The sequence below is a fragment of the Capricornis sumatraensis genome, chromosome 3 (genome assembly GCF_032405125.1).
Source record: "Capricornis sumatraensis isolate serow.1 chromosome 3, serow.2, whole genome shotgun sequence".
NCBI lineage: Eukaryota > Metazoa > Chordata > Mammalia > Artiodactyla > Bovidae > Capricornis > Capricornis sumatraensis.
In genome coordinates, this window is record NC_091071.1 from 23324863 (window position 1) to 23337261 (window position 12399).

Genomic DNA, 12399 nt, shown 5'->3' on the forward strand with positions numbered 1-12399 from the left:
TGGGGAATCAGAAAGACCACAGACTTTGGACTCAAATAGATTTGTTTTGGAACATAGATGCAAAACTCATCAACAAAATACTAGCAAATTGAATCCAACAATACCTTAAAATGCTTATATGCCACAATCAAGTAGGATTTAACAATTTCCACAAACCAATGTGAAACACCACATTAAACTGAAGAATAAAAAGCATATGATCATCTCAATAGATGCAGAAAAAAATGCTTCTGATAAAAATCAACATCCATTTATGATTAAAAACTCTTCAGAAAGTGGACATACAGGGGACATGCTTCACATAATAAAACAATATGAGACAGACCCATAGCTAACATCACATTCAATGATGAAATGCTGAAAACATTTCCTCTAAGATCAGAAACAAGACAAAGATGCCTTCTCTTGCCACTTTTATTCAACATCGTTTTTGAAGCTCCAGTCACAGTAATCAGAAAAGAAAAATAAATAAAAGGAATCCAGATTGGAAAAGAAGAAGTAAAAAAAAAAAAAATCCTAAAGTTACCAGAAAACTACTAGAGCTCATCAAAAAATTTGGTAAAGTTGCAGGAGACAAAGTTAATAAACAGAACTCTGTTGCATTTCTATACACTAACAATGAAATATCTGAAAGAATTTAAAGAAACAATCTCATTTACCATTGCATGAAAAGGAATAAAATACCTGGGAATAAACTTACCTAAGAAGCCAGAATACCCATACTGTGAAAGCTATGAGACCAATGAAAAAAAGTGAAGACAACACAAACAGATGGAAAGGTATACCATGTTCTTGGATTGGGAAAATCAATATTGTTAAAACACTACCCAAGGCAATCTACAGATTTATGCAATCCCTGTCAAACTATGAATGACTTTTTCACAGAACTAGAACAAGTAATCCTAAATTTTATATGGAACCATAAATGACCCAGAATTGCCAAAGCAATCCTGAGAACAAAGAACAAAGAACATAGCTGGAGGCTTCATGCTCCCTGAGTTCAGACTATACCACAAAACTGCAGTAACCAAAACAGTATGGTACTGGCACAAAAACAGACATATAGATCAATGGAACAGGATGGAGAGCCCCAAAATAAACCCATGCACTTATGGTCAATTAATCTACAACAAAAGGAGGCAAGACTACTATGGACAAAAGACAGTCTCTTCAATAAATGGTGCTGGAGAAACTGGAGAACTACATGTAAAAGGGTGAAATTGTAACATTCTCTAACACCATATACAAAAATAAACTCAAAATTGATTAAAGACCTAAATGTAAGAGTGGATACTATAAAACTCCTAGAGGAAAATACAGGCAGAACACTCTTTAACAGGAATCACAGCAATACATTTTTAGACTGATCTCCTAGAATAATGGAAACAAAAGCAAAACTAAACAAAATGGGACCTAATTAAACGTAAAAGCTTTTGCACAGCTAAGGAAACCATAAACAAAACCAAAAGACAACCTACAGTTTGGGAGAAAGTATTTGCAAAACAAATGCAACTGATAAGGGATTAATTTCCAAAATATACAAACAGCTCATACAACTTAATATCAGGAAAAAAAAAAAAAATGGGCAGAAGACCTAATGACACATGTTTCCAAAGAAGACAGACAGATGGTCAACAGGCACATAAAAAGATACTCAATATCACTAATTAAAGAAATTGAAAACTACAATGAGTTATCACTTCACACCAGTCAGAGTGACATTCTCAAAAAGTCTACAAATAACATGCTAGAGAGGGTGTGAAAGAAAAATTAACCTTCCTACACTTTTGATGGGAATGTGAATTGGGGCAGCCACTACAGAGAACAGCATGGAGGTTTCTGAAAACCCTAAAAGTAGAGTTACCATATGACCCAGCAGCCCCACTCCTGGACATATTTCTGGAGAAATATAACTCAAAAGCATACATGTACCCCAATAATTATGGCTCCACTATTTACAAAACAGCCAAGACATGGAAGCAACCTACTAGTGTTCGATAGATGAATAAAGATATATATCACATATATATATATACACACACACATACACACACACACATACATACATAAAATGGATATCTACTCAGAGAAAAGAATGAAATGCCATTTACTGCAACATGGGTGGACCTAGAGACTATCATATTAAGTGAATTCAGACAGAGAAAGACAAATATCATATGATATCACTTATATGTGGAATTTTTAAAAATGATACAGATGAACTTATTTGTAAAAAAAGACTCACAGACATAGAAAACTAATTTATGGTTACCAAAGGGGTAATGGGTTAAGAGGGATAAATTGGGAGCTTGGGATTAACATATATACACTACTATAAATAAAAATAGATGAGAACAAGGACCTACTATATAGGACGGTTCAGTATCTCATAAAAATATACGATGGAAAAGAATCTGAAAATTATACATTTATATGCTATATATATATAGCTATATATATAGCTCTATTTGTATACATATATACATATATGTATATGGTTATATATATATATATTTGTATATAACTGAATCATTTTGCTGTACACTTGAAACTAACAAAGCTTTAGTCTGCAGCCATACCACCCTAAATGCACCCAATCTCCTCTGAAACTAACACAACTTTATGAATCAACTATGCTTGTTTTAAAAAAGTTTTCCTCACAAGGAAAAAAATTCTAACTATGTATGATGATGGATTTTATAAGAATAGGATCAGTTATTTTTTATTTATTTATTTTTGGCCATGTGGGGTCTTTGTTGTCTTGCCTGAGTATCTCATTGCCGTGTGCCAGCTTTCTCTAGTTGTGGCAAACAGGGGCTAGTCTTCATTGCAGTGCATAAGCTTCTCATTGTAGTGGCTTCTCTTGGTGCAGAGCACAGGTCCTGCAGCTCACGGGCTTCAGTAGTTGCGGCTCATGGGCTCTAGAGCTCAGGCTCAGTAGTTGTGGTGCACAGGATTAGTTGCTCTGTCCTAGGTGGAATATTCCCAGACCAGGAATCAAACCAGTGTCCCTGCACTGGCAGGTGAATTCTTAACCTCTGGATCATCAGGGAAGTCCCTGGATCATTTAATATTACATGCATTATATATTAATATATACAATCTTTATTATAGTCATTTTATAATGTGATCATTTCACTATGTGTAAAAATTGAATCATTACATTTTATACCTGAAACAAATATAGTCTTTGTCAATTGTACCTCAATTGAAAAAAAAGAAATCACTTTTAGAAACCAGTATCTCCTGTCTTGAATGATGATTATCTAAAGTTCAGAAGGTCCCTCAGTTTCACTTTAGTCTCCTAGTTTAAATAAAATTAGATTTAATGTTTTTATTTTTCAATAATATGATATATTAAAAATATATTTTATTGTTAGATTAATATAATTCATATATATTTGTTTATATATCTATGTGATATATAATATTAAATGATCCTATCCTAATAAAATTCTTTCTTTCATGTACCTGTACTTCCACCTTCAATATGTTTGTATGCCTCAAGAGAGAAAGGATTGCTGTTGAAAGTTATCTCTGATTGTGAGATTTGTAGCCATTTGTTTTCTCCCTTTTTTGTTCTTTTCAATACTTCCTGTTTATAACATATATTATATATATTATTTATATTATCATTATTTGTATAATCAACAACTATTATTTTTATATATATAATAAAATCATTATTCTTTAAAAGATGTTTTTCTAGTTTATACAGTTATCAATACTGATAGTCATACATTTCAGATGCCTACGGCTGAGGTAGTTAAATATCTCAAATATGAAATGTAAACCTCTGATGTGCTAATAACTTGTTCTATTTCTTTGGGTCCAGGAAGCATCTATGATTTTTATTTCCTCAAGCAAGCTAGTGGACATTGGTACACATGGACAGAGTATATCACCAAAGAGGAGGAAAATATCTCTGCAAATGCAAAGGTAAAAGAGTTATTGGTCATAGAACCTCAGTAATGACCTGATATTCAGCAAAGTGGAGACGTTAACATCAGATCTGGGTTAGTTAAAGAAATTACTTTAGAAAAAGTGAAAGAATTTACTTTAGAAAAATGTTCAAACATGACTTGAATTGAGCCTTCAAAAGCATGGACTTTTTTTTTTTTTAACTTTATTTTACTTTACAATACTGTATTGGTTTTGCCATACATTGACATGAATCCACCACGGGTGTACAAAGCATGGACTTTAGAATCAGAGAGTCCCAGATTTCTTATTCAGTCTTCACCCTCTCTGCCTCAGTTTACTCAACTACACAATAGAATAAAAAATATCTAAATAACGGTTGCAAAGATTGAAGACATTATCCATGAATCTGTGGCATTCACATTGTGCTAGATCATACTGTTGCTATTCTAATTATTGTCAGCATGAACAATTCCAGGTGGTCATCAGTCCCCTTCTCAGATATCTCAGCCAAAAAGATCCTTGCCTTTTCTTTAAAATCCCAAGAGAAAGATTTCTTTAATCAGAATTCTCAGAAAAATGGATACTGATTAATAGATTCTCTGGTTAGCAGAAGATTCACTAACAACTCCTACTCATTTTCTTGTGGAAATTTTTCCCAGATGTGCACTTTCATGCCTCTACTTGCATATCTGGTGGACAAAATTTATCTTTCTTGGGGTAATTGTAGTTTCTTCAGGCCCTAGGTAGAGTAGTAGATGGTGGATGGAAATGTGGAAATATTGGAAACAAAATCAGACACCAGACAGGACCACAGTTGCTTGTGAGAAGGGTGCCACAGGCAGGAGTGAATGTGTGATGAGTTCAGGACTCACATGGAGACTGAAAAGACTGTAAAGAACCCCTCAGCACTGAGGTTCCAAGCTTTCATTCTCCTTAAAAGAGCTTCATCACCTGAGCTCCAGGGGTGTGAAATCTTGCTGCTGCTGCTGCTAAGTCGCTTCAGTCGTGTCCAACTCTGTGTGACCCTAGAGACGGCAGCCCACCAGGCTCCCCCGTCCCTGGGATTCTCCAGGCAAGAACACTGGAGTGGGTTGCCATTTCCTTCTCCAATGCATGAAAGTGAAAAGTGAAAGTGAAGTCACTCAGTCATGTCTGACTCTTCGCAACCCCATGGACTGCCGCCTACCAGGCTCCTCCATCCATGGGATTTTTCAGGCAAGAGAACTGGAGTGGGGTGCCATTCCTACAAATGAGTCAAATGCAGAAAATATTTTAGTTATGCAGGGAATTTTTCACTTGTCAAAAAACTGTTCTAGCCCCTGAAAATAAAAATCTATGAAATCCAACTTGCTTTAAATTCCCAGTCTTGGTACTTGGTTTAGCATTCAGTATCACTGGCTATGTGACTTTGGCCAAGTTGGCCATCTTCCAGTCTCAATTTTTTCATCTGAAAAAGTGAGCTAATAATACAGCTGCCTCAGAGGGCTGTTGGGAAAACTGCAGGGAATAACACAGGCAAAACATCCATAGCTCAATACCTGTTAATTCTCTTCCTTGCCACTTCAATTTCTCTGTTCTATCTGCTCCTTTTACACTGGTCAAATTATTAATCAAAATAAGGCAAGCTTAGTCTAACAGTATACACACAGCCACCACACTGTGCAGTCCCTGTTGGTGCCATTTGCATTATGGTCTAGTTTTGCTTTCAGTTCAGTTCAGTTCAGTTGCTCAGTCGTGTCCAACTCTTTGCGACCCCATGAATCGCAGCATGCCAGGCCTCCCTGTCTATCACCAACACCCAGAGTTCACTCAAACTCACATCCATCAAGTCGGTGATGCCATCCAGCCATCTCATCCTCTGTCATCCCCTTCTCCTCCTGCCCCCAATCCCTCCCAGCATCAGAGTCTTTTCCAATGAGTCAACCCTTCGCATGAGGTGGCCAAAGTACTGGAGTTTCAGCTTTAGCATCATTCCTTCCAAAGAACACCCAGGACTGATCTCCTTCAGAATGGACTGGTTGGATCTCATTGCAGTCCAAGGGACTCTCAAGAGTCTTCTCCAACACCACGGTTCAAAAGCATCAATTGTTTGGCACTCAGCTTTCTTCACAGTCCAACTCCCACATCCATACATGACTACAGGAAAAACCATAGCCTTGACTAGACGGACCTTTGTTGGCAAAGATAGGGGCACCATTTATATAAACCATAGTGTGGGTGGTGCTCCCTAGAGTTACACAGCACAGTGGCTCCATGCTCACTAGCCTCTTCCAGTCTAGACATATAAGTAGACTTCAGCATATGATTTAGATCTTACTACCCCTTCCTCTGTGGCTACTCTCTTGGCTCAGTGGTAAAGAATTTGCATGCCAATGCAGGAGACACAGGTTCAGTCCCTGGGTTGGGAAGATACCCTGAAGAAAGAAATGGTAACCCACTCCAGTACTCCTGCCTAGGAAATCCCATAGGCAGAGGAGCCTAGCAGGCTAAAGTCTATCGGGTCACAAAAGAATTGGACATAACTTAGTGACTGAACAACAGCAGACCCCTTCCTCTACCCATCATTGGAGGGACCAAAAGCAGCCATATGGTTGATGATAGGGTTCAAGCTCAGAAAAGCCAATCTAAAGCAAGGTTTTCTACTCAAAGTAATAGAGATTCTAGGAATCCAAGACCAAGCCCTTAGAGCCCAATTGGAGTCTGAATACCAGGAAGAGTGTTGTGATTTCCATATTGCTAAAGGGATTAATAGGAGGAACCAAGAATATGAGCCTTAGGAAAAGCAGATGAGAAATAAGCACAAGGAATGGGGGTCAAGGGTCATACCTAACCCTTCTTGGACAGGCAATATAGATGGCATATGGGAGGTGGATCTTTCCTAGGGCAAGGCAAACAGTGTGGCTCAAAGAAAAGGTCTCAGAGGGCAGCAGCTGTAGACCCAGCCTGACTATAATTGGTGTTTATAATATGACATTTCAGTAGTTAAGAATACAGACCTTGGGATCAGACAAAGCTGGGATTAAAATCTTTGCATTTCCGTTTACTTGCTGTGTTGGTGAGCTCTGGATCTGTTTTCTCATCTCTAAAACAGGGACAATAGACAGTTATTGTCTATATTTACATAGAAGATTTCCCTTAACCTTCAAAACAGCTCAGTGAACTAGATGCCATTTTTATCCCCATTTCACAGATGAAGAAACTAGGCTGCTAGAGAGGTAAAATACTCAAAATTATAAAGATAAATAAGAGATAGAGCTGAATGGATAGTAAGGATAAAACTCAAGTCTCTTGAATACCAAGACACAATCTCCTGGTCCCAGTATCAAGACTCACCATGTCTTTGTGGCACAGGTCTCAGAACTCATCATCCCCACCATGGAGACAGCCCGACAGTCCTTCTTCTTGAAAACTTACCTGGACCATGAGATTCCAATGCTGTTCGTAGGACCCACGGGCACAGGCAAATCAGTCATCACCAACAACTTCCTTCTTCGCCTTCCCAAAAATACTTATCTGCCCAACTGCATCAATTTCTCTGCCAGAACTTCAGCCAATCAGACGCAGGATATTATAATGTCCAAGCTGGATCGCCGGCGGAAAGGCCTTTTTGGGCCTCCCATAGGGAAGAAAGCTGTGGTATTTGTGGGTAAGGCACTGGCCTGGATCTGGAAACACCAAATTCTTCTATTTTAAATTGCAGCAAAACAGAATCTCCCTTTGTAGGACTGCTGTATATTCATTTTACTGTCTATGGAAGATAAAATATTTCTCGTTAATATAATTCCACATTCCTTCCCTCCCCTCCTAATTTCTTTCCTTCTTTTCTTCCATCTTTCCATCCCTTCTTCTCTCCTTCCTCCCTTTCTTGCTTCTTTCATTTTTTGTTTCTTGTCCTTTCCTTCATTCATTTCCAAGCGCTTTTAACTATGTACTATATGCCAAATTCCATGTTGAGGCATGGTCCAGGCCTTTTTGCCTGAGCGAGGATCCCAGTTACTCCTGGGATGAAGTTGAGCCCATGGATCAGGCCAAGTTACTTTATAGTGACAGTAGTTATGTTCAGAAGGGGATTGTAGTGTTTGCTCTCTTGTGTCTTCAGAAGCAACTCACACACTGTGATAAGCTTCTATTCCATTAAGTGCCGGATAAATATGTTATCAGTATATGAAGAAATATAATAGTTGCCAAATAAGCACATTGTTTACAAAGCACTTCCTCATTTATTTCTTTTGAGCCTCACAACCCCTTGAGTTTACTGGCCATCATGATCACTTTGTTGTTGTTATTCAGTTGCTAAGTCATGTTCAACTCTTTGCAACCCCATAACTGCAGCAAGCCAGGCTTCCCTGTCCTCCATTATTTCCCAGAGTTTGCTCAAGTTCTTGTTCATTCAGTCGACGATGCTTTCTAACCATCTCATCCTCTGCCACCCACTTCTCCTTTTGCCTTCAGTGCTTCCCAGCATCAGGATCTTTTCCAATGAGTTGGCTCTTTGCATCAGATGGCCAAAGTATTAGAGCCTCACTTTCAGCATCAATCTTTCCAATGAATATTCAGGGTTGATTTCCTTTAGGACTGACTGGTTTGATTTCCTTTCAGTCCAAGGGACTACTCTCAAGAGTCTTCTCCAGAACCACAATTTGAAAGCATCAATTTTCCAGTGCTCAACCTTTTTTATGGTCCAACTCTCACATCCATACACAACTACTGGAAAAACCATAGCTTTGACTATATGGACTTTTGTCAGCAAAGTGAAGTCTTTGCTTTTTAACATACTATCTAGGTTTATCACAGCTTTCCTTCCAAGGAGCAAGCATCTTTTAATTTCATGGCTGCAGTCACCATCCACAGTGATTTTGGAGCCCAAGAAAGGAAAATCCGTCACTGCTTCTACTTTTTCCCCTTCTATTTGCCATGAAGTGATGGAACTGGGTGCCGTGATCTTGGTATTCTGAATGTTGGGTTTTAAGCTAGCTTTTTCACTTTCCTCTTTTGACATCATCAAGAGGCTCTTGGCTGCTCTTCATTTTCTTCCATTAGAGTGGTATCATTTGCATATCTGAGGTTGTTGGTATTGCTCATGACCATCTTGATTCCAGCTTGTGACTCATCCAGCTTGGCATTTCACATGACGTACTCTGCATATAAGTTAAATAAACAGGGTAACAATATACAGCCTTGTCATACTGTTTTCCCAATTTTGAACCATAAAATTTGAACCAATTTTGAACCAGTAATTTGTTCCATATAAGGTCCTAACTGTTACTTCCTGATCTGCATACAAGTTTCTCAGGACACATGTAAGGTGGTCTGGTATTCCCATCTCTTTAAGAATTTTCCACAGTTTGTTGTGATCCACACAGTCAAAAGTTTCCTCGTAGTCACTGAAGCGGCAGTTTTTCTGGAATTCCCTTGCTTTCTCTATGATCTGACGAATGTTGGCAATTTGACCTCTGACTCCTCCACCTTTTCTAAACTCAGCCTGTAAATCTGGAAGTTCTCAGTACAGGTACTGCTGAAGCCTAGCTTGAAGGATTTTGAGTTAACTTTACTAGCGTAGGAAATGAGCACAATTGTCTGTTAGTTTGAACATTCTTTCTTTCTTTTTTTTTTTTTTTTTTTTGCACAGCTCTTCTTTGGGATTGGAATGAAAACTGACTTTTTAAAAAAATCTGCTTTACTAGTCAATTAAATGAGGCTCTGAAGGTTAAATTCCCTGTTCAGAGTCAAACGTCTAGAAAATTCTGGAGCCACAAGATAAAACCAGGTTTCTTGGTGCCAAATACATTATGTTTTCTACTCTCTTACTACTGATTCATAGAATTCTCATTTAGCAATTCCCTGCTCTTCTGCATTATCTCATGTTCTGTCTTTAAAATTAAGGTATTGATAGTAAATGTGGCGTGTATTTATATCCTTGCCAATTAACAACAGCTCCTTAAAGGCAGGGATCATATTTTCTTTTCCCTTTCTTGTCCTCCCTGTCTCCTTTGTCCTTTCCTCTCATCTGTTCTCCCTTCCTATTTTTATGGTATATCCAAAAGCAATTTAAGCTTTGCAGTCAAACAGACCTATGTCCAAATCTCACTTTTTAACCCTAAGTATATTATTCCATTACCTTCAGTTCCTCACCTCTAACATAAAGGTAATACTACCTTCCTTATAAAGTCATCATCTTGAGTAGATGAGATAACATGTATAAAATTCCTAAAATGTTACATGACACAAAAATGGGCATTTAGTCAATGTTCATTGGAAACTATTGAGTCCCTTCTATGTGCCAGTACTGAACAATGTGCTGTTGGAGAAAATCAATCCCTACCCTGGAGGAAATCACAGTTTATCCTTGCCTTTTTGATTTTGCTCTTCAGAAACCCTAGCTTGAATCCTTTCTGTTATTGGAGTTTCCACTATTACCTGGTGGTAAATTAAATACTCTGTCAACTTTCTCATCGTCATATCCCTAGAAATTAACAAAATGTCTAGCACATAGTAGCTATATATATTTTGGGTGAAGGAATGAGAAAAATTTTATTATCTGTTTGTTAATGCCAGTCGATGCATCCTTCCACAGAGGATCTCATGCACAGAGATCTCAATAAACCAGGAAAGCCAGAACCCTGGAAAATCTCTTCCATTATGGTGAAAATGTCCACTGGCTGAGCCCTACCTAGAGTGAGGGTATAACAATTGAGTATGGACTCTCCCATGGAAGGATAGTCATCTGCTACCTCCTGAAAGAGCAAAATATCCCATAGATTTACAATCTGTGGCCATTACGTCTTTCCCCAGATGACCTCAACATGCCAGCCAAAGAGATATATGGAGCACAGCCCCCCATTGAGCTCCTACGGCAATGGATTGACCATGGTTACTGGTTTGACAAGAAGGATACTAATAGGCTGGACATCGTTGATGTGCTGCTTGTGACAGCCATGGGCCCTCCTGGGGGAGGAAGGAATGACATTACTGGTATGTGAAGGAGAGAGTTCATTACTTTTTGCCCCACCCCCTTCAGAACCAGGCCATCTTTGTGGATGGGGGGGCTAGTTCAAGGCAGTCTGTCCTGGTGGAAAATAGAGAAAGGTGTATTTAGGCCAGAGACACTTGAGTTAGATTCAAGGAGTGGCATTTGAATATGCCTTGTTGAAAGTTGTATGAAATAGGATGAGAAGATGAAAAGAGGATTTGAGGAGTCTTTGGCTAGGCGTAGAGGAACAGAGAGTCTCACGAAGAGGTAAGTTCTGTGTGGTCAGCTTGTGTTCTAGGAGCAAGGCTAGACCAGAGGTTCTCAACTAAAGGTGGATGACAGATTCACCTATTGTGTTTCTTACAATTCTTTGGAGCCAGATAGGCCTAAATAAAATAATAATAATAAACAAACAAATAAATAAGATTTTCAATTCATTTACAATTGTAAACCTTCAGTTTATATATTTTATGTCAATTAATTCTCACTAAAACCAGTGAGGCAGGAGAGATCTATTCAAAAGGGAATGTCTGTTTCCCATACATATCAAGGAAATAGTAATTGCTAACATTTTTCAAGCTATGTCACAAATATGACATATTGGAAAGATCTTAAAGACCAATGCCCAAAACTGCCAGGAACACATCTATGGTCAAGTGAAATTGAGTCTATTAATTTGCTGCAGCAAGGGTGTCTACATAGCATGGAGAACCATGAGAGTGCCTGGTGAAAGGGCATTAAATGGGCTTGTGCTGGATGATGTGAAAAAGGCTTAAGAAACCAGAGACTCTGTACTAGATTGGGTAGTCTCAGGGAATGGGGACAATTTGAGGAGTAGGTATCTTAATTTTTTTTCTGTACTTAGTAAACAACTAGAGTCATTCATATTAGTTTGGGGGGGAAGTTTTCATGATTTCAGAGCAAACTTGTTTCTGTCTTGTTCCATCATAGCTAGGGTGTGACCTCATTTGATGTTGATATTTAAAGAGATTGTGTTCACTGGAGAACCAACAGACTAGCTGATAATTGTCAGATCAGCTGCCAGCTGTTAGAGCTCATATGGGAAAACTGAGGCTCAAGGCATTATCATATGGTGGTGGAGAGCATGGTTTGGCAGAAGACTGATCTTGGTTTTGGTAACATGTAATAAGCATTAGCACACATTAAGTACTATTAGTATGCTTATTATCAAAAAATACATGAATTCCTCAAGTTCATCCAACTCTCCATATTTCCCAATCAATGTGTAAAATATTATTCCAGCATTTTTTTTGAAAAAAGGTAAACCTACATATGTCAGTACATATGGGTGATTTAAAAAAAAAACATAAAGAAATGCAAGATAGTAATTACTTTAAAATCAGGATAGTGGTAAGCTTTGAAGGGAGACAGGGAGAGGACTATGATTGGGATGGGATATGTGGAAGGGCTTCTATGAAGGGCTGGCAAAGTTGTATTTACTGACGTGGATGGTAGATGTAAGGATGTTAACTTTATAATCTTGG

At 38.2% G+C, this 12399-nt stretch overlaps 1 protein-coding gene across 1 annotated transcript in view; it reads left to right on the top strand.

Moving 5' to 3' along the window:
* DNAH3 (dynein axonemal heavy chain 3) overlaps positions 1 to 12399 on the top strand; it is a 231387-nt gene that overhangs the window by 156165 nt on the left and 62823 nt on the right. Inside the window, exons 41-43 of the mRNA XM_068967931.1 lie at positions 3836 to 3939; positions 7276 to 7570; positions 10717 to 10896. Coding sequence (XP_068824032.1) covers positions 3836 to 3939; positions 7276 to 7570; positions 10717 to 10896 — 579 coding nt within the window. The remainder of the gene's footprint in view (positions 1 to 3835; positions 3940 to 7275; positions 7571 to 10716; positions 10897 to 12399) is intronic.